The sequence below is a fragment of the Ceratotherium simum genome, chromosome 4 (genome assembly GCF_057802395.1).
Source record: "Ceratotherium simum simum isolate JZ-2026a chromosome 4, ASM5780239v1, whole genome shotgun sequence".
NCBI classification, from domain to species: Eukaryota; Metazoa; Chordata; class Mammalia; order Perissodactyla; family Rhinocerotidae; genus Ceratotherium; species Ceratotherium simum.
Genome location: NC_141903.1, coordinates 60,819,368 through 60,843,493, shown reverse-complemented (window position 1 = coordinate 60,843,493; position 24,126 = coordinate 60,819,368). Strand labels below are relative to the sequence as shown.

Sequence of the window (24,126 nt, the reverse complement as noted above, 5' to 3'; positions counted from 1 at the left end):
CTTCCTAGTCCTACAATACTTGCTTCATCCTTTAATCTGTATGAGCTATAATTTTCCATCTACAGAAACGAGGACAAAATCTTGTAGAATTTTGAAAAGCATTAAGCCAGAGCACACAGGCATATATTCAACGCTGGACAACTGCTAGTTATAAGCATGACTGTTTTGGGTTAAAGATTCAGAAAAAGCTTCTTTGCAGAAATGTCACTTGAGCTGTAACTTGAAGTATAGACAGGAACTGGAAGGTGACAGAATAGCAGTTGTCCTTTCAAAATCCTTTCTTTGCTTATTCCTGGGCACATGATCACCCAGCTAAAGTCTGTATTTCCCAGTCTTTCTGGCCGCTGGGTTTGGCCACATGGTCAAGCCAGTAGGATGTAAGCAGATGTAATATAAGCAAATTTCGGGTTGCCTCTAACTTAAACACTTGCTACTGTCCCTAGAATGATATTTATTCTCCTTCCAGGGGACTAGAACATACATATAGTGCTGAATCGGCTTTGGTCAAGCGGATGAGTCCAATACCCTATGAGATAATGACAGTCCTGAGTTTCTCACTGACCCCAAAAACAGAGCTGTCCCATCAGCCTAGACCCATTCACATGTCAGATAAATATACTTCTATCTTACTTCAGCCACTGAATTAGAGGCCTCTTTTTATAGTTGCTTCAAATTTGCCCTAACTACTACAAATAGGAAGAAAGAAAACAAATGAAGAATTTTAACCTAACATAGAGTGACAGAATGCTTAAAATCAAGATAGGAAATGAAGATAGAAATGCTACGTTGAGAACAAACATAAATGGCATTGAATGGTGGTCTGTGGCAGAGACTTATAGCTGCCTATGTCAGTGTTATTCTCCTCCTTTTCTTACTAAATGATTCTTTCTTGCAGTTAGGTATGCCCATATGTGTAAGTTTCAGCAAGTAAAATGTAAGTAAAATTCAGATAGTAGTTCTGTGAAGTTTCCTAAAAAGGGGCACAAGCCCTTCTTCTGCATTTCCTCTATTCTGCTGCATGAAGCATGACTGTGATAGCTGGAGCTTCAGCAGCCATGAGGGACCATGAGATGGCCTAAGTGTAAGCCTTGGGCAGCAGAGCAGCTAGTTAGAAGGAACTTAGGTCCCAGATCACCATGTCAGTTCTGGACTGACTACATTCAGAGAAATAAATTTCTATTTTGTTTAAGTGTCATTGCTATTTTAGATTTTCTTAGTTGCAGTGGGCACTACTTCTATACTATACATAGACTTTTGAGTTTTATTTGATAAATAAGAGGGAATTGTTTTGCAGAGGAGTGACGAGATTACAGCCGCACTTTAAGATGACTAAACTGAAAGTCATGTGTTGAAAGGTTTGGAGTGAGGAGTGACTGTTGGTAAACAGTTGGGCAATTATTTCAACAATTTAGGTAAAAAGTAATAAAGGTCTGAACTGTGGTTTGGGCAATAAAATGAAGAAGAGTAAAAGAATGTGAGAGATTAGGTGGAGACTAAATTAATAGGGCTTGATTATAGGATATAAGAAAAGAAATTGTGAGTGTGGACATACAAATAATCTCCAGGTTTTGAGCCTACATGATTAGCTGTAGAGAGTTGACATCAAGACAATTAGATGGAGGAATCTGGGCAGATGATCTGTGACATTCTAGACAACTGACCACCATTTACCTGTGAGACATCCAAGTGGAGAGGTCTGTAATCCAAAGAGACTTGTGAGGCAGGCATTAGGAAGTGGATCAGATCTGGAAATAAAGATTTCAGATTCACCTACATATCAGTAATACTCAAAGCTACGAAATTTCAAGAGGTAGAATACTGAGAAAAAAAGAGTCGAGGGAGATCTTTGGACAAATCCCACAGTTAGGAGAGAAGAGGGAAAGAAGAAACAGTAAACATGATAAGAGGAGATTCGGGAAAGTAATACAATGTAATTCAAATATGTGTATAATTTGGGGTGTGAATTCCTCTTTGAGAATTGTTCATTGCTCATAGTCCCTGCTGAACCAGTGGATGTAACTACTACATTAGTACCATATGACTCCACCTTCCTGACCGTAGCTGACTGGGTCACAACAGGCATCTGACTCAACTTGGGCCAACCCAATCCTCCTCCAGGGATTTTAAATAATTATCTGATACTTCAATCCATTGATGTTAGAGCTGAAAGGTCCTGTAGAGCCAAGAGGTGGCTTTTGCTGAGAGATCATTCAAGACAACAAAGCACTCCAAAGCAGAAAGCTACTTGTTCACCATTGTAGCCGCTAGTCAGTGTTTGATTTACTGATATATAGCCAGAGTTCCTACCCTTTTAGAGTTTATAGTCTAGTGTAGATGCAGACTATATCTGCCAAGTTGACCATTTTATCTCCAGTATCAACTAGAGATCATAGTGAATACTGAATGAATGAATGAGGCCTAGCTATACCTTCTGCTCTCAGGTTCCACAAGACAACCCTATATCCTTCCATTACATTTTTCTTTTAGTTGAGTTAATTTAAATGTGCATCTATTCCAGGCAAACATGCAATCCTAGACTGAGATATCAAAGAAGAATAGATTGAAGATGAAGACCATGACTAAAAATGCACATCGGCAGAGATATCAAGACTAAGAACAAAGAGAAGATCATTAGAGTTAATGTTTAGAAAGTCAGTGGAAATCCTTCAGAGAGTAGTTTCACTAGTGAATCACTGTTACAGAGTTGAGTTTAGGGATAAGAAAAATTTGATGTCTGAAAACATTCCCCAAAATGAAAGCATACAGAGCTTGTAAGGTCTTCATGATTAGTGCCTGTACTGGCCATAAACATTGCGCAGAGTCTCAGATTCACTTGCCGCCTACATGATCTTCACGACCCAGACAGTGAACTGCCCCTCCCCTTCTACATTTGGAGTAGCCACAGACAACCCAGACGTGTGGATGAGTTAGCACCTATGGGTAGACAATGGTGTAAGCTCAAGTATAAGAGGACTGTGGTTTCTAAGATCTTACATACTTTGCACTGATATTCTCATCAGTAGCTACTGATCTCTCGTTTGGGGTAATACATCCTAGAGGAAGCTACGTTGCAATATACAATTGAACGTGTCCATGCTCTTTATGGCCATCCAGCTCCTAAGTTACCACATTTTGGCTAAATCATCTACAGTCAACCCCAAATGCTACAAGTATAGATGTTTCAGGCTAAAATTAACAGACCTGATTGCAAGGTCTTAACCATTACAATTTCACTTAAAGGCTTATAATAATTCAGATAAATGAAAAACAAAGACAAAGATCAAATAAACAAAAGATCAGAATATAAATATAAGTCTAAAGAAGTTTCCTCCTGCTGTTGACAGCAGTGCTTTATAGAGCCCACAATACAGAGCTATATTGTATTATAAAGGTATACATATCTAAATCAATATTATATAGATATATGCATATAATATTTTGAAATATTTAGAGCATGTATTTGTAGAACACATTTTACTAAATATAAAAGTGTCAAAACATTAATAAAAAGGAAATATTTCAAGCTTATTAACATTTCAGGAAGCTTTGAAGACCACAGCCTCTCAGATATAAAAAGTACTCAAGCAGCTTCTGTGAGAAAGAAATAATCTGATAGCTTACTAAATCTTCCTAATATAAGACTCTATATTTTCTCTTTAATTTTTTCCAGTCAGCTAAAGTAAATGTGTACATTTGATGTAAGTCTTCAAAATCTTTTCATCTTTTCCATTTCTGAGATGAAGTAGAAAAAGCAAAACAGACTACACACAATAAACTAATTTTAGTTATAAAAGGAAATAGTGACAAAATAATATACTCTGAGCTAGTAACCCATTGCAAGACTGTGTGATTTTTCTCTTTGTCCAGGAATGTGTGGACTTCAGTACCTCACGTGAAGAATTTACATGGAGCTTTACATGTTTCCCTAACAGAACCCACACTGAGCCTGCAAAAACTCATGTTTCTAAGGAAAAATAAGTGCAGCAAATACAGTATGAGGCCTATGACAATTCATGCAACACCTGAGAAGAAAAACGAAGGTGATGTTCCCTTGTACAATATAGGTCTCTGCTTCATCTCAAACTGCTGATGCCAGGGACAGAATCTGGCTTCCCTTGATACAAGGGGCCACGGAGACAAGACCAGGTATGTTTTCTATGTGACCGTTCAGTAAGAAAAAGCCAGGATTTTCAAGGTGCAGGAAACTTACAGGAGACTCCCTGCACATTGTCTGACTAAATATCCGAGGTAAGAGCAATCAGAACTAATCCTAATGCCTTCTCCCCAGCCCCAAGGGAGCTGTACAGAAAGGCCACCTTGGCGCTCCACAGAGAAGGAAAGAAAAAGAAAAAGAAAAAACAATACACACACACACACACACACACATATATGAATGTATTATATTGCTGAGAAGACCAGTCTTAACACATATTTACACCTGAGGCAAACATAGATATTTGTCCAAGAAAAGTCAGACAATGAATGTAGTTTCAGTTTTCCCAGACTGGTAGCATTTACAGGTGCCTGGCAGAGAAGCAAATGAAAAGATTCCCTGGAGGATGATATATTTCCCCTAGTCCTCAAAAAACATGAAGAAACATTTTTTTCCCCTAAGAATAAGTGAGAAATGATAAGATACAGGAAAAATGTGACATAAATTAGAACAGTAGAAATTACAAACTTAACAAGACTCCAGTCATTGGAATAATCAGACACAAATTATAACCATCATACTTATTCTACAATATGGCTTACAAGTATCTACAGGCAACCGGAAACTATCAGTCTACATGGAAGATTGGAAGAAAAATAAATGAATTACTAAAAATGTAAGACAAAATTTTTAAAACTCAATGGATAAATTTGGTAACAAGGGAGAGAATTAGTCACATGGAAAACAAATCACATATCAGAATAAATTATTCAAAATATAATAGAAAGAGACAAAAAGATGGAAAATGGAGATGAGTAAAAGATATGAAATGCACAATAAGATTGCCTAATATACATTTAATCAAGAGTCCCAGGAGAGAAAAGAGAAAATGGGTTGTCAAGGTAATATCTGAAGAAACAATATCTGATAATTTTTCAAGAATGATGAAAGACACAGTCCACAGATTCAAAAGGTCCGAGAAATCCAGGCAGAATAATTTTTTTTAATTACATTCTGACACATCATAGGAAAACTGCAGAAAATGTATGACAATAAAAAAATTTTTAAAGCAACCAAATTGGGGGAAAAGAGATTAATCTTAAAGAAAAAGCATCAAAATTTCAGCTAACTTCTCAACAGCAATAGTGGAAGCTGTGAGTGGAATGATATCATCAATGTGCTGGGAGAAAAAAAGAATAAAAGTGGTAACGGACCAAAGATAATTCCATATTCAGTTTTCAATTTCTCTCAAGAATAAAAATAAAATAAAGATATATTCAGACTAACAAAAACTGAGTTTTTTCTCAACAACAAAATCTCACTAAGGAAAGTTTAAAAAGTTGTACATCTGGCAAAAGAAAAACAAGGTCTAAGAAGCAAGAAGGAATGAAAAGCAAGAAAAATGATAAACAGTAAATAAAATAAAGAGAAACAGTAACTACTTAAAACAATAAAGAAGTGTGGGGGGGTTTTAAAAAGCACAAAATAGAATTAAAATCCTAGATAAGGTTTGAGGAAAATAATTATAATTAATCATGAAATGTCTGGAGTATTCCTTTTAAATCAAAATTGAGAAAAGCATGTTTAGAATTAATAAGAGAATTTACCAATATTTCTGTATGTAAAAATCAACATATAAAAATCAATTGTATTTCTCTCTTCTGGCAACAGCTAGAAAAAAATATATATTTTAAATATATGCATAAACCTTATAATAGTATCAAAAGTACTAAATATATAGGAATAAATCTAACAAAAGATGGACAGCACTCATGAAAAAAATATTAAAATTTTATTGAGAAAATTTTACAAATAATTAAAAAAATGGAGAGATATACCTTGTTCATGGATTGGAATCTTGCCATGATAAAGATGCCAATTCTCCTGAATTCATCTATAGATTCAGAAAAATCCAATAAACAATCTCAGCAAGTTTTTGAAAAAAAAATACGACAAGTTGATTGTAAAAGTAATATGCAGTATGCCATTGAAGAAGAACAAATTTGGAAAATCTGTTATATTGACTATTAAATGTTATTACTCTAGTAACTGAGGCAGTGCAGTGTCAGTTTGGAAAGCGACAAATAGGCCAGTGAAACAGAAGAGAGATCCCAGAAACACCCGACTATATGTAGACACTTGATTTATGCAATAGTTGTACTAGAGAAATAGTGGAGAAGGATGTTCTTTTCGATACATGGTGTTGATCAATGTGTATGTATATAAGAAAGGGAAATTAGACCTGTACTTAACACCTTTAACAAAAATCATTTCCATATGTATTACATGAAAGACAAAGCAATAAGGTTTATAGAAAATAATATATAAGAATGTCTACATGATCTTGTGGTGGAGACAGATTTCTTAACCAAAATACAAAAATGACTAATAATAAAAGACTGAGAATTAATAAGTTCCGTTCACTAAATGGTATATATCCTATGATCCAACAATTCCATTCCTAGGTCTGTACCTTAGGATATCTGCTAGGATGCTTGTACAAGAATGTTCATGGAAACATTATTCATAATAACCATAAACAGGAAATAATTGACATGGCCAACAACAGTAGAATGAATGAATTATTTGCAGTATGTTAATGAAATGGACAAATGGAATGAACAAATAAGCAATAAAAATTATATAGTTACACTCAATATCTTGAATGAATCTTAAAAACATAATGACTATACTAATTTTCAAGACTTCCATATGGTGAAAGGCACCACAAAAACAAAGTTAAAAGACAAGCCACAGACTGGAAGAATTCATAATAAATATTTAAGAATATATATATCAATAAGAAAAAAAACCCACAAAAGTAAATTGGTCAAATATGTAAACAGATAATTCATAGAAATAATTCTAATGACAACAAACATTAAAAAATGCTCAGTCTCACTAGTTATCAGGGATTTAAAAAAAATTAGTTATCAGGCGAGAACCACTTTTGACCTATTACAATGGAAAATATTGAGAAGTTTGACAATATCAAGTGTTGGTGAAGTTGGGGGAAGTGATACTTTCATATACTTGTGAAGAAAATGTAAACTGATTCTGATACTTTGGAGAGTAATAGTATCAAGTAAAATTTAAAAAGCAAGGAATAAAAAATTCCATTCCAGGGGCTGGCCCGGTGGTGCAAGCAGTTAGGTGACCACGCTCAGCTACAGCGGCCCAGGGTTCGCTGGTTCAGATCCCGGGCACACACTGAAGCACCGCTTGGCAAGCCATGCCGCGGCAGCGTCCCATGTAAAGTGGAGGAAGATGGGCACGGACGTTAGCCCAGGGCCAGTCTTCCTCAGCAAAAACGAGGAGGCCTGGCAGATGTTAGCACAGGGCGGATCTTTCTCACACAAACACAAAAAAAAATTCCACTCCAAAAAGATACTTACACAGGTCCACAAGGAGAAATATACAGTGATTTTCACTATAGCTTTGATTTTATTGGCAAAAATTTAGAAAATAAGGTAAGTAAAATAAGAAGAATTCATTATATTGGAACATTATGCAGATGCTAAAATGAAAGAAGAAAATACATAATTATCAATATGGATTGAATTCAAAACATAACATTGATTTTTTTAAAAAAATGAAGTCACAGATAAATGTGTTAGGTATAATTACGTTTATATTCACATGGAAAATACAATTTTATATTCACATATATTAAAGTAGAAAAATGAACTGAAATGATATTCACCACAATTATTATAGCCAAGAGGACATACGGTCAAAGAGCTTCAAGGTTATCTGTTGATCTGTTCTTTATTAAAGAAAAATATTTGAAACCAATGTAACAATATGTCAACATGTAAGCTTTATTATGTATTCTATTCTGCTCAAGTTCTTAAAAATTTCTTAAAATCACACACAATTTTTGAAATATCAACAAACTTTAAACCAGTAACTTCATTTTAGAAACTTTATCCCAAGGAAATAATTTGAAATGCAGGAAAATATTCTATTGTGGCTTAATTTGAAATGGCAAAGAACTCAGAAATAACTAAAATGCTTTACAACACAGGAGTTATTAAATGCTTTCTTTTATGTATTTCATAGATTATTATGACAGGTTCAAAGACATATGATTATAGCAAAAACCCTTATTTTAAACAAATATTGTAGAATTCAAAATTTTAAAAATATATGATGATTAAAAATAATGAAGCTATTTATTTAAAAAATAAACCTTGACATTTTTATCCTTAGTTATAGAATTATGGGTGATTTTTTTTATTGTTCACAATTTTCTGTACTTTCTAAATTCTACACTGCGTATGTATTCACTACTTTAATAATATAAGAATATTTTCAAACTTACTTTGATTTATTACTCATTTTCCTTAAATTTTGAAAATTAAACCTCAAGAGTTTTTCATCAGAGGAGGATATTAGTCCAAATTTGTTAGTCACAGGTGATTTATTAACAGGCATATTCACAGATCACAAACCTAGAGAGAAATATTAAATTTTATATTAGAATACAAATGCACTCACAGTACCAAATAATGCATTTCACACAAATTCATAATTTGTGGGGAAAAGGGCGGCAAGAAGGAAAATCAAGCTTGAGAACAAAATTACATTAAGGAAGAATTTAAATTTAAAATTAAACTGTCAGACCTAGGAGTCAAATCCAACTTTGAACCAAAAACCCATGTTCTTTCTATTATGTTAGTATTAGGGACTTATCTTTCCATATAATACTTAGCTTATTATGCTTTAGCAGTTTTCTCACCAAACCATTGAAAGAACAGTATGGCAGGGCCAGCCCTGGTGGCCTAATGGTTAAGTTTGATGCGGTCCACTTCGGCAGCCTGGGTTCAGTTCCCAGGCATGGACCTACATCACTCGTCTACCAGTGGCCATGCTTTGATGGCAGCTCACATACAAAACAGATGAAGACTGGCAACAGATGTATAGCATAGTGGTTATGAGGATACAACAGACTGTCAACACAAAATAATCAATAACCATTCTATAGATAAGAGAAATGAGGTGAGTTTACTTGAGCCAGAGTGAGGATTATAACCCAGGAAGGCCTTAGAAAGCATTCTAGAGAAGTGTGGTTTTCAGTACAGTTTTATATCTTTTTAGAACAAAAAACATACATTAAACATACCCAGGATACATTTTCATCAAAATTTCAAAGAGGTAGTCAGTTGCAGATTAGCAGGTCAACATGACCGTAATGTCAAGAAAGGAACTAATCTGGGCATTACCAATAGAGTGTTAGGGTGGGAAGTATGCATTCTTATCTTAAGAGGGTGCATTCTTTACTTTAATGGTTAAGTAGATGGACAATGTATGCTTGATAGGCCATAAGTCAGGCTTTTTAGTTCAAGCTGAATCAGTTTTGAACCCGAATAGTTACCCCATATACCTCAATATGTGAGAATCTCTTTTTAAGACTAACTGATTTACTTAACTGCTCTGTGCCTCAGTTTCCTCACCTGTACAATGGGTATAGTATCTCCTTATAGAGTTGCTGTAAGAAATAAATAGGTCAATGTACGTAAATTGCTTAGACTAGAGCCTGGCATACAGGAAGCTTATGATCATTATTAGATTACTATGCTTTCTGATTTTCAGGTTACTTGTAAATTTCTTTTTGTCTCCTGTCTTTTTTGCCATTCAGATTATGCTTTCTCCGCTTGCCCTCACATCTAAATTTATTTCCTTTTGAAGTATGTCTAAGCACATTTTGTGAGTGTATGACCGAAACTAAGACACACTATTTGTGTTTAGAGGGGTATTTAAACAGCAAAATGAAGTAATGAAACAGGTAGTCAGATTTATATTGAATTATTTTGAATTTCATTTTTAAGATAGTTAATTTTTAAAACTGATCATTATATCACTGAAGGTTCTGACAGGAAACAGATGGCACACTCAAATGGGGTAACTGAATAAAGAGACTCGTTCCAAAGATGTGGGCAGATTTATTCAAATAATAAAATAAAACCCAAGACAGTGCTGTTCTAAGCAGCTGGCAAGAAGAGGGTGAACCATTACCACTCTCAGGACTGAGGGGAAGAGGGACTCAGAAAGAACAACTGTAAGAGAAGGTGCTTACTAAACATCTTTGGCCTTTGGTCAAGAGATGCAACCAGTCTGAGGCTGCCTCCTAAGAGGCAGTCTGGAGAATAGGAACTTTGATCTCACTCTCCTCCTGCACTCCACTCCAAGCCTGGGCTTCCCATTAGCTAAACCAGACTGGAAGCCGGAAGGTGCAGGGCAGAGTGAAGAAGGATGGAACGCGGATCAGGAGGAGCAATGGGAAAATATCCAGCACAAAATGGATTATAAACACAAAACATCATTGTCTATTGCTGTTAGTAATAGCAAGGTCTGCTTCTAATCATCTATATCCATTAGAACATAAAGCAAATGTATTTTTAAGTCAGCAGCTGTACTGAGCTATATACAGGGATGTCATTCAGAGTGGGCTTAACTTTAATATAAAACACAAGTTATTCACAAGCAGGATTAATATATTCAAGAGTTTATTTTTTTTAATGGTTAACATCATATTAGATATTTCCACCTTAAAAGGCACTCAGGAAAATAACTCCAAACAATTAATAATGAATGCATGATAGAGTACACATAATCACAGAATGACAATAATAAAGAAGTAGGGATATTTGAAAGAATTAATTTGATAAATCTAGTAATAAATGTCACAAATTTGATAAGTATTTATTGAGTCATATAAAATTATGGAGATAACATGTTTAAATACACTAGGTAAAGACAATGTCTTCAAAAGAAGACAAAAGAAACCCATCATTCATAAAACATTACATATTTCAGAAATAGAGTTTAGAAACACAAATTTGAGTCAGACAGACTCTTAGATAAATTAATTTAAAACGTTTAATGCCAAATGAATAGAAAGGAAAAAGTACAGATCACCTGTGGAGAAAAATAATTGAAGGGAAACCAAATTAAAGGCAAACTAGTTTTTGTGCACATGCTTTGGGCATATTGATCTAGAGCTGTTTCCCGATTATTTCACATAATTGACTACAATTAGTCATATTTTTTGAGGTTCTATTCCAAGAAGTTAGAGACTAATTATTTTAGAAACTCTCTCTTGATCACTGGACCTACTGTCCAAAGACTCCTCACATCTGCTGGTAATAATGGTAGGTGTTTGCACCATCTGCTCAAAATGCAAGTTCCTCAATACCCTGGTGATAAGACTTCTCCAGATTGGATGGGTAGAAAATGTTGTAGGGGAGGAAGACAACTCCTCTACCCTCTAGGTCCTTCTGGCTGGTCTACAAATTAAATTGACATGAGATAGAATAACAGGAGAAAACCAAACAAAGCTTTATAACATGTATACATACATGGGAGAAACCCAGGAAAACTGAGCAACTCACCAGAATCGCTGAGGTCATCACCTTAAACACCACCTTCAGCTAAAGACAAAGGAGGATGTTGGGGGTAGGGGGAGTCAGTTATGACAGATTACCAGAAAAGCACAGTAAACAAGAGTAAGGTTGTTATGCAGATTTAAGTCCTTGCTTTTCTCACTGATAAGAGTTTCTAGGGATAAGGTCATCCCCCTATTCCTGGTGCAGAGGGGAGACATCTTTATAAACAGAGATTTCCCTTACAAACATAAATGTCTCTTACACAGAGTACCTTCTAATTTGTTTTCAGAGCTTTTCCCATGTCTGCAGTTTTTAAAAAAATAACCAGCCAAAAATAGTCCTCACGCCAAAGAGACACATATTGAGGTGGCAAATTCTGCTCCCTTACAACGTCAAATTGCTGTAAAACTTACTACTTGCTTACTCTCAATTTCTGGTTTATCTTGGGAGTACTTATCTTGGGAGTAACAGTGCTTAACCAACACTAGTTTGCGAACCATTATTTGAGCAGTATTGTGATATAAAAGAGACAATATGACTCCTTAAGGTATTTTATTAGTTAGGATTGCTTTTGACTAAGAATAAAAGAAACAATAACCAAATAATCTCAAGTTTCCAAAAAGAAAAGATGAACGTCTTCAGAAATGTTTCCCATATGGATGTTGGAAGTAAACCCTCAGTATGGTAAATAACAAAAAAATAAATACATAAGGTTTAAAATTACTCCCCCCTCCTAAAAATACTTCAAAATATAGAACCTAAAAGCATCAACTTTCACAAAATTTTTAGTCTTTTCATAAGAATATTCTCTTTCATTTCTCAATATAGTCCAAAACCTGAAGCTATCAACACGGAATTATTATTATTATTGCAAGTACAGTAGGGCCTTTTTGCATTGTATTACTATAACTAGAGTCACACACACTAATCATTAGTGGAGCTGAAACATTCATCTTCTAATACACTATTTGATAAAAAGTTTTTTTGAACTATTTATTGAAACTTTCTGGGGGAAATCATTTGTACCATTTTGTTCCTCCTCATGACAGCTCCATGCAGTGATGTTGACTTGCGAATTCTATAGAAAGGGACAGACAATGGCTTATCTCATGCTCTTTAGCAACCACAGACCACCTTAAAACAGGTATAGAAAGTTAAAATGAAGGCAGAAATTTTATTTTTCTGCTATCAAATACAAGACACATGTCTGTTACTCTGCTGGGAAAACATGATAATTAAATGTAAAGAGATTAAAATGGACTTGTTAAATTGGATTCATTCACATCATTGTCAAGAAATAGACATCATTTTTCCTGAATCAGCAAAAGGTGATATAAATGTAAAAATTAGCCTTTTTATAAATTAAATAGATCTTTAAGATTTAGATATCCTTTTATTCTCTATAGTACCCAAAACACAGGGTGCTGACTGAATTTGTGGACTGAAATGGAAACAAAATCTTAAGTGAATAAAAATGATCTTAAAGATTGGATTACTCTCCTTTTTAAATAAATCTTCCCTCAAATAGTGAAATGAAAGGTAAAAAAAATCATTATTTTTGAAAGCAACTATTTCTAAGACACACCTCTTTGCTTGATCTAATTTTCTTGGCTTATACAGCATACCACTATAGAGGATGGTCTGCTGTAACTCACATTTTCTCTACCACTTTCTTGGGATGGTTTTCAATAATTTAAATAGGTTCCAAATATTTACCTTGACAATTTATTTGAAGTGGGCAAAAAGATAGCTTGAGTTTACCTTTTACTTATATCAGGTATGATTTTTATATCTTTTTTTAAAGTTTTTTTTTTTTTTTTGGTGAGAAAGACGAGCCCTGAGCTAACATCCAATGCCAATCCTCCTCTTTTTGCTGAGGAAGATTGGCCCTGGGCTGACATCTGTGCCCATCTTCCTCTACTTTATATGGGATGCCGCCACAGCATGGTTTGACGAGCGGCGCGTCAGTGCACGTCCGGGATCCAAACCTGCAAACCCTGGGCTGCAAAAGTGGAGTGCATGCACCTAACCGCTGTGCCACCAGGCCAGCCCTGATTTTTATATTACATGATAATTACCTTTCAATTTATTACAATGCAGAAAACTTAATATCTGGAATCTAGTTTCTGTTATCCCAACCCTGAGATAATCTTTCCAAGGCTGACAGTGATCTCCAGATGGACAATTCCACTAAGAGTTTTTCAGTACTGATCTTACCTGATCCCTCTATAGTAACTGACTCTGCCTACCGTTGATGCTGGCTCAACACAAGGTTGACATAAGGGAAGCCATATTGTAGAAAAGAAACCATGTTGTAACTTTGAATGACCTTTGATTAACTAACCCAGACATGCTCTGAAGATTTTACGGCCCCTCCCAGCTGCTATAAGTCAATAACTTTGTTCTTTTGAGTTCCTTAGGAATGTGATGACCCCCAGGCAGAGAGTTTATGCTGATAGCCATCATCAATGACAACTGAAAGATCAGGGTATAGGGTGTTGCTCCAGTCTCTGATGCATACCCAGTAAAACAAAAAACTATCAGGAACTAAGACCAGATGTCTGCCCCACTCAGAGACCAGATGCCTCCCTGACCTGGACACCAGCCCCTATATAATTGGCCTGTAATCTTTGTTCAGTAAGATATTTCTTTTGCACGTTAGTCAGCCATCTTCCTCCTTGCTAGTAAGCTGTAATAAAAGGTCCTTTCTCTTCTACCACCTTGCCTCTTGACTATTGGCATGTCTTGCAGTGGGCAGACAACCCTTACTTGGGTGGTAACACCATCACCTTCTAGAATAAGTGCCTTCTCTTTCATTTATCATGAAACTCCTCCCCTGGCTTGTCTCTCTACCTCTGTGAGGAATCCTCATCAGAATCCTGTATGGTGTAGTGGGTAAGTGTGCAAGTGCACGAATCAACAGCTTACTTTAAATTCTGGCTCCAGCACAGAGTACATCTGTGTCACTATGCAAATTACTTAACTTCCAGGTGCCTCACTTTCCTCATCTAAATAGGGATTATAATGGTATCTCCTCTTAATGGTTCCTTACTATCCAAATGGAGAGTAATACTCATTACTTACTATTTGTTCTTTGTGTAATACTCTCCTAATTAATTGTGTAAATGTATTAAGTAATAAACACTTTAGACATAAAAATATTATATAATTAATACAATATATGGATTTAATTGATAATTGTTAAATCTGAGGTAAAAGTAAATGGGGATTCATTTACTAGTCTGCCAACTTTTCTGCATGAATGAAGTTTTTTATAATAAAGTATTGATTCATAATTACATAGATTTAATCAATTTCTTTTCAGCATTTAATTAAAAATCACAAGGCCACCATATACAACACCATATAGATAGATAGATATGATATATATCAGATTATCTCTCAATATTTAATCAACCAAAAAACAGACATAATATCTAGTATTGCAATAACCAAAAGAATAACAGAACACTTTAAAACTGCTTTTAAAATTGCTAATACAATTATTTAAATTAGTTTGTCATTTTCTTTTATTCTTATGCTTATGGGGGATCAAAATTGGCCACCCCAAAATGTGTCTCTTGGCATGAGGATTATTTGGGTTGGTTACTTTTAAAAACTGTAGACATGGGAGAAGCTCTGAAAAGTAAAATTTACCCTTTGTAAGAGACATTTACATTTGTAAAGGAAATCTCCATTTGTAAAGATAGCTCCCTTTCTACGAGGAAGAAGGGGGAGGATCTTATGTCTAGAAACTCTTATCAATACAGAAGGTGAGGACTTAAATCTGCATAATAACCTTACTCTTCTTTACTATGCTTTTCTGGTAATCTCCCATAGCTGACACCCCAACCCCACCTCCCAACATCCTCCTTTGTCTTTAGCTGAAGATAGTGTTTAAGATGAGAACCTCCACCATTTTGGTGAATTACCCTGTTTTCCCTGGGTGTCTTCCATGTATACATGTTATAAAGCTTTGTTTGATTTTCTCCTGTTATTGTCTCATGTCAAGTTAATTTGTATCCCAGCCAGAAGGACCCAGAGGGTAGAGGATTTGTCTTCCTCCCACATGCTCATTCTTTCTCCCCAGTATACCTACCTAAGGTTTTCCAAAATTTTACTTTTTACGCCTTTTTAGAGTTTCAACAATCTTAACTTACCGTATACAAAAAGAGATAAATTTTTAGACCATCCAAGATTACAGGATCTGGGTCAGTATGGGAAAATAAATTTATAGGGAAATCTCATCTATTAACATAGCTGCAAAAATTCTAAATAAAAGAAATAAGGAAACCAAATCCAAAAATACCAATAAAAAATAATTCATCATAACTAAGAAGGGTTAGTCTCAGAAGAGCAAGGATGATTTAATATTATAAAACCTATTATTACAGATCATAATATTGATGGAGTTAAGGCAAAAAGTAGGAAATATTTCTATATATACCAAAGAGTAATTCAATTAAATCCAGTTACCATTCGTGATTAAAAAAACAAAGAAAAAACTCTGCAAGCTAGGGATAGCAGTTTTCCTTAATTTAATAAAAGATATATAGGAAAAACTAAAAGAAATATGATAATTAACAATATAACTTTAAGAGTTTTATCTGAAAAGCCAAGAACAATATAAGGACATTTATATTGTTACTACTATTCACCATTTTATAGGCCGTCCTAGGCAACAAAAATATTTTAAAAAAAAGACAAAAGAGGTATAAATATGGGAAAAGAGGGACAGTATATTTATTTGAAAAATATCTAAATAACAATCTCAGAAGAATCTGCACATACAAAAATAGATCACATACAATTAAAAAACGATTTCTGAGTAAATAATTAATACAGAAAAATTAGTGATATGGGTTCCAGTGCCAGTAAAAATGACTAACATGGACTTTTGTCTTTAAAAGCAACTTTGTAGGACTAACAAGGAAACTTGAAATCCAAAAAATTATGAGAGAAAAAACTCAGAATTAAGCCACTGGGAAAATGAAAGGCCATTATGAACTGGTGTATAGAGAGGTGGAGAAGTAGGTAGTCAGTCAGTGTGGCTCTTAGAAAATAAATTAGTAAAAAGTAGTTTAAGCTACGCTTTCTTAACTACTAGCAAGTCAAGTAGGCAACAAAAAGAAAATCAGCAAAAGTATAGAAGATTTAAACAATAACAATTAATGTGATGGACCAAATGAACACAAAGATATACTCAGTCACTAGAGAATATGTGTTCTTCCCAAGCAAATAAGTACAATTTCTAAAAACTGATCACATTCTAGCCTAGAAAGCAAGTCTTAACAAATTATAAAGAGTAGGTAATCTACATGAGTAGATTATATTCCCTGACATCAAAACACAATTAAATTAGAAAATTATAGTGAAAAGATAAATCAACCCTCCATATTGGGGAAATAAAAAACCAAATTCTAAGTCAGCTGTGGTTCAGAAAAGAAATAACAGTGGAATTTCAAAAACAGAACTAAATGATAAAAATATTACGTATAGAAACATATGAGGTACAACAAAAGTGGCACTTCAAAGGAAATGTTAAACACTTATCTAACAACAAAGAAAAGCTAAAAATTAATTAGCTAACATAATAAATGAGAAAAATAACAGCAAGATATACTCCCAAAAATGTGGAAGAGAATTCTTAAGAACAGAAATCAGTGATATACAGAATAAAATCTGAGAGAAAAGATCAACAAAGCCAATATGCTCAAAATCATTAGTTTTCAAAAATCCAAATTAGAACCATAATTAAATACTATTTCACTCTAAACTAGAATGGCTAACTTTTTAAAAATAACTGACAATACCAAGTGCTGTGAGGTGTGGAGCCATGGACTCTGATAGGAGTGAAAAAAAGCTATAACCACTTTGGAAATCTATTTGCACCTTAGAACGTTAATCATATACCTACTCCTTGACCCAGAAATTTCATTCCAAAAGAAATGAAAACATTGACACAAAAAGATGTGCACAAGTATGTTTATAGCAGTGTTATTCATAATAGTCCCAAACTGGAAACAACCCAAACATCCATCAGTAAGAGAATGGAAAAACAAATTGTGGTATGTTTATACACTAGGATTCTTCTCAATAATAAAAAACAAACTACTGCTACATGCAACAAAAGTCATACATTAAATGAAAAATATTAGATTGAGTGAAAGAAGCCAAACACAAAAGTGTACATACTGTATGATCCCGTATATACAAAGGTCAAGAACAGGCAAAACTATTACATGGCGATGATCTATGGGAGGATGGGAAGTGGGGCTGGAGTAGTGATTGAATAGAAGGTGACATGATGGAAATATTCTATATGGGGGGTGTATATATATGTATAAAAACTCATTGTAGCAGATTGCATATTTCAAAATGGTACAACAATATCCCGCATACTGTATATTGTTCTGCAATGTGCCCATGCCACTCCTCCACGAAAGGTGGAGTCTAATTCACTCTCCCCATGAATCTGGGCTTAACCTAGTGACCTGATTGACTGACAGAATGCTGCAGAAGTAACATTCTGGGACACAGGAGGCTAGACCATAAAAAAAGCCTTACAGTCTCCTCTTAAGTCTCCTGGGATGTTCTCTCAGAGTCCAGCCACCATGCTGAGAGGCCAACATCACGTGGGAAGCCATGTATAAGGGCTCTGGTTGATAGCTCTAGCTGAGCACCCAGCCAGTCTTCCAGGTGGCAGCAAGCAGCACCTGCCAGCCATGTGAGTAAGCCGTTTAGGATGCCCAACCCAGTCAAGCCTTCAGAGGATTAGAGCCTCAGCTGACTTCTAACTGAAATCACAGGAAAGATCCCAAATGAGAATTACCCAGCTGCATACAATCAACTCCAGTACCATGAGAGTTTATAAAAAATTATTTAAGCTACTAAGTTTTAGAGTGGTTATTACCAGCAATAGATACTCAGAATACTCATTGAATTGTACAATGAATATTTGTGCATTTTTTGCAAATGTGCAAATTTTACCTCAATAAAAATAACATTATTAGAGAATATATTGTATTATAATTAGGTTTAGTGACATATAACAGAAGTAAAAACGACAATGGCTCAGCCAGGATAGATGTGTATTTCTCTCTGATGTTAAAAAATTTTTTTTAAATCTAAAGCTAGACAATTTAGGGTCTGTTTGGCAGCCTCACAGTCATAAGAAACCAAGGCTCCATCTAAATCTTCCTTTCATGGTCATTGTCAGGCCTCCCCTTGCTTCTGGTTGTTCAACAGCTCATGTAGCATCAATTCATTGGGGAGGCACTATTGGTCTCTATGTGCCATTGATTCCCATCTTCAAAAGAACTATGTTAATCAAGTCTCCTTTTCACCCCTTCTGCCATTCTCTTAAGTCCAGATGCCATTATCTTCGTCCCAGATTAATACAGTAACTTCTTATCTTCCAGTCTCCTTCTGATCTCTCTTCCTCTAGTCTCATCTTGTACACGACTGCCTTTTCCAAACATAAACCTCCTGATCATTTCACTACTCCCCCAGGCCCCACCCTCTTGTCTAAGACTCTTAAATACAGCCCTACCACCAATGATAAACTCCAAACTCAGAGTAGGAACTATTCAGGTTGCTAGAGCATAAAGTTTGAGTATATGGTTTATAGTTATACCTATTGTGTGTTTTAAAAAATAGCTAATTATTTTACTTGCCATTACAAAGTTAAACTATATGTATCAGTTATAAATTTTAATTGCAAACATTTGGTATAAAATATGTTGGAAACTAGATTACTTCATCCATTTTGGGGGCCTACACTTATATTATAAAACATCAATTGGACTATTTTACCAAGTGGCATGAGGGGAAAAGTAAAGAAATATAAAACCATGTCCCTTTTGGAAATAGTTAAAAGACTAAAATCTTTAATTTGTAAAAGAGAAGTATGAATGACAGAGTCTCATTGATGCTCTTAAGTATGAAGGCTTTATATATATATTTTTAAGAACTCCTCTCCCTGTTGGTTTGTACTTCTCTATTCTGAGGAGATATAAAGCATGTAAGGCTTTTTCTTCCTTTCTTGCCTGAATTTCTCCAAGGCAGAAAGCTGACCTGCCTGAAGTCACTGGCTCCTCCCCATCTCGAAAAAATAAAAACAAAAAACTAATCTCATTGAAGGGATGACACTGAGTGCCCTGTAGGGAGGGAAAAAGCTTCTGGAATTATTAAGAGAGAGATGTTTCCAGAGATTGGAAGGTAACACAGGTCATTCAGAGCCATCTTCTCTGTGGTAACGGCATCCCCTGGAGATGATAGTATCATGAAAGAAATGTCTGGGTGCTGCATCTTGAGAGATTGGACCCCATAGCATAGCAGAGGCATAAAAATCTTCTCTCGGCCTAGTTGTGGCTGAGGGGAGAAGAAGAGACAATGGCCCAGGAGAGAGGCCTGCAACAGATTCTCCCTCATAGCCCTCAGAAGGAACCAAAGCTGCCAACACCTTAATATTGGACTTCCAGCCTCGAGAGCTGTGTGACAATAAATTTCTGTTGTTTAAGCCACCCAGTCTGTAGTACTTTATTACAGAGCCCTAGAAAACTAATATACCAAACAATTTGAACCATCTCAGTAACTTCAAATGTCCCCTAGAATCAATACTTTAAAAATTTATGAAATCAATTTAAATGGCTTAAAATTACAGCTAGTGGTTACATGTAATGGGAAGCGAACAGAACTAATACTTATTATACATCTACTATGTCCTGGGCAGGATTTGGGGAACTTTGTATATTTTTGTTTATTTTACATGTATAAACCATGCTTTCAATAATAAAATTTTATCTGATTCAATAGAAGCACATTTTGTGCAGCAGGAACATTTACAGTAAACATGAGTGATTTAAATGAGTACCAATTAAGGGGATTGTACCTTGCTTAGCATATTTCTTTAAATTACATATCATAGAAGGTAGAATCTTCTCTACATTCTGAACAGTAGTACTTGTTGAATTCTTCTCCAAGAAGAAGAGAAAACCCAGCAAAAATATGAAGAGTAAGTGCAAATGACCAATAAACATATAAGATGATGCTAAACTTTCCAAATAAGTTACCTTTCCAAATAAGGGAAATGACTGATTTGTGCCTCACTAAACAAGATTGAATTGACCATGAAGAACTGAACATTGAACGTGAGGGTGAACATTCAGAAGATTGGCTATAGAAATTTACGAAGCTTCTTGGTGTAAAATATCTGAATCTCTGCATGAAAAAATTTCCGCTGAAAATTACATTGATGAGTTTTCTATGGTGATATCTGATGAGACTCTTCGTCCTGAACCTAATGAAACAGTTCTGTACTGGTGCCTAGAAGAACATTGAACATGGCTGAGGAAAGGAAGCTCACAGGTTTTAAGGATACTAAGCATTGGTTGGCTGTTCTTAGGGTATTAATGCTACAGGATAAACTTGGCAGTAATTAGAAAAAGTCAATGTCCACAGCATATGAAGATATACACAACTTGTCTATACATCCCTAAGCAAACAAGGAAGTATGAATAGCCAGAGAAGTAGCTGAATGACCTACTAGCTGAATGACAACTTCATACAAGGTGCATGAAGTCGTTACAGGCAATGTATACTAGAAGAAAACTGTAAAATTTATTCTTCTCAGACAACTGCTCTCTATACCCTCTCCTGGACTTCCTGTAGAAAATAATGTTTTCAGTATTTGCTCTGCCACCCCACATACAGCACACACAATGTAACATCAGCGAGAAACACCCAGGGCCATGAAATTTTATGTTCTATAAATAAAAGTATAAACTTGTCTTAACTGTAGGCCACAGAGATCTAAGAATCCAAGAAGATCTGAATGAGTTCAGTCTTAATGATGCCATTAACATCATGTACAAATTTATGTGTGGACATATATTTCCAATTTTCTTGAGTATCCTCCTAGGAGTGGAGTTGCTGAACCATGTGGTAAGTCTATGTTTAACCATTTGAGGAACTACCATATTGTTTTCCAAAGTGGCTGCATTATTTTACATTCTCACCAGCAGTGAACAAGGGCTCCATTTTTTCCACATCCTCACCAACACTTGTTACCTGTCTTTTTGATTACAGATATCCAAACAGATTTGAAGTGGTTTTGATTTGAATTTCCCTGATAGCCTACGATATTGAACATCTTTTCATGTGCTTATCAGCCATTTGTATATCTCCTTTGAAGAAATGTCTACTCAGATCTTCTGCCCACTTTTTATTGTGTTGTCTTTTTATTATTGAGTTGTAATGATTTTTATGTGTTCTAGATACAAATCCCTTATCAGATGTATGATTTGCAAAAATTTTCTCTCATTCTGTGGGTTGTCTTTTCACTTCCTTGATGATGTCCTTTGAAGCACTGATGTTTATGATTTTGATGAAGTCCATGGGGTTTATTTTTTCTTTGGTTGTATGTGCTTTTGTTGTCATATCTAAGAAACCATTGCCTAAATCAAAGTCACAAGGACTTATGCCTATGTTTTCTTCTAAGGGTTTAGTTTTAGCTCTTACATTTAGGTCTTTGATCCATTTGAGTTAATTTTTATATACGATATGAGGTAGGATTCTAACTTCATTCTTTTGCATGTGAATATCCAGTTGTTCCAGAACCACTTATTAGAAAGATTTTTCTTTTCCCCATTGATTTATTTTAGCACCCTTGTCAAAACTCAGTTTACCGTAAACATAAGTTTATTTCTGGATTCTCAATTCTACTGTATTCATCTATATGTCTGCCTTCAGGCCAGCACCACACTGTCTTGATTACTGCAGTTTAGTAGTAATTTTTGAAATTGAAAAATGTGAGTTTTCCAACTTCGTATTTCTTTTTCAAGATTGTTTTATCTATTCCAGGTTCCTAGGTAGACTTGCCATATGAATTTTACGACCAGCTCGTCAATTTCTGCAAAGAGATCAGCTAGGATTTCACAGAGATTGTACTGAATCTGTAGATCAATCTGGGGAGCATTGCCATCTTAACAATATTAGGTGTTCTTATTCATGAGCATAGGATGTCTTTCCATTTATTTAGGTCTTCTTTAATCTCTTTCAACAGTGTTTTGTAATTTTCAGAGTATAAGTTTTGCACTTCTTTTGTTAAATTTATTCCTAAGTAGTTTATTCTTTTTGATGCTATTGTAAATGGACTTTTTCTCAATTTATTTCCTTTTCAGTTTGCTAATTGCTAGTGTATAGAAATAAAACTGATATTTGTTTATTGATTTTGTATACTGCAACCTTGCTAAACTTTTTTATTAGATCTAATAGTCTATTAGTGGATTCCTTAGCATTTTCTATATACAACATCATGCCACCTGTAAATAGAGATAGTTTTACATTTTAAAGAATCCTAATCCATTTGGTTTTGTGGAAATATAAGCAAAAATAAAGAGTACAGTATTTAGTTTAGAACACTAATTCCCAAAATGTGTTTTGTGGAATATAGATTCTTGGGATGTAATTACCTCCTAAAAGCTTTTTGCTGTGAAATAAGTTTGGAAAACATTGCACTTGCCAAAATTAAATGGGTTTGCATACTGTAAGACTTTTCAGAGATGTTTGTATGCTCCCACGCATGGCAAATCTCACTGAGTAGCAGTATGATGATAGTTTTTCCTAAATTTGACCAAGAAACCTTTAGAACAGTATTTCCAGAGTCACATGCACAACACATTTTAGGAAATTCTAATTGATAGCACCGTAACTATTTACTAAGCATTTGTTTCCACCAGGCACTTTACTAGGAGCTCTGGATGGACAATGAACTTCAAGAAAGGAACACTTACCAAATTAATCAAGATAATGAAGGATTCTGGTAATGAATCAGATGTTCAATAAGAATATAGCATTACTCATCAAGATCATAAGGGTTCATACAGAATAGTTCTTACTGAAATAAAAATTTGATACTCACCTTGAACCTAAAATTTATGAGCAGCATGAAAACAAAGACTGTTTACACATTGAAGAGACATGTTTCAGCTCATGAAATGGCTCCAGCAACCTTGCTGGGTGCTGGACAGTTCGTCTGCAACCTGAGGTAGATCCAGAATTTAAAAGAAAAAAAAGTTTTATTTATTTATTTTTTTTGTGAGGAAGATCAGCCCTGAGCTAACATCCGATGCCAAACTTTCTCTCTTTTCTGAGGAAGATTGGCCCTGGGCTAACATCCGTGCCCATCTTCCTCCACTTTACAGGGGACGCAGCCACAGCATGGCTTGACAAGCAGTGCGCCTGTGAGCGCGTGGGATCGGAACCTGCGAACCCCAGGCCGCTCAAGCGGAGCGCGCGCACTTAACAGCTGAGCCACAGGGCGGGCCCTGAAAAAAAAGGTTTTAATATTAATCGCTAATTATTCTTTTTAAGCTTGAGTTAAAACAAGGTTGGAAAACTAAAAAACACTTTAAAAAACTTTAAAAACACATTAAAAAACAATTTCTGAGAAGCTAGATAATATTTAAATTATAGCAAGCCTTTGGATAGGTAACTTGCATTAGGGAGTATAAGATTTAGCTATAACCTTAGGGAGCAAAGGATGATTTTGCCAAAGACCACCAAAAAGAAAGAGCCCACTCA

The 24,126-nt window shown here is 35.1% G+C and overlaps 1 protein-coding gene across 2 annotated transcripts in view; it reads right to left on the bottom strand.

Annotated features, from left to right (window-relative positions):
• TMEM232 (transmembrane protein 232) overlaps window positions 1-24,126 on the bottom strand; it is a 694,734-nt gene that overhangs the window by 154,845 nt on the left and 515,763 nt on the right. The window contains exons 1-2 of one of the 2 annotated variants that reach the window (XM_087429934.1): window positions 23,465-23,667; window positions 8,478-8,607 (exon numbers count right to left, since the gene is read on the bottom strand). In XM_087429934.1, coding sequence (XP_087286060.1) covers window positions 8,478-8,590 — 113 coding nt within the window. In that variant the 5' untranslated portion in view covers window positions 8,591-8,607; window positions 23,465-23,667. Of the gene's footprint in view, window positions 1-8,477; window positions 8,608-23,464; window positions 23,668-24,126 lie in introns of those variants that run through there. The other variant, XM_087429935.1, reaches the window with a different exon arrangement.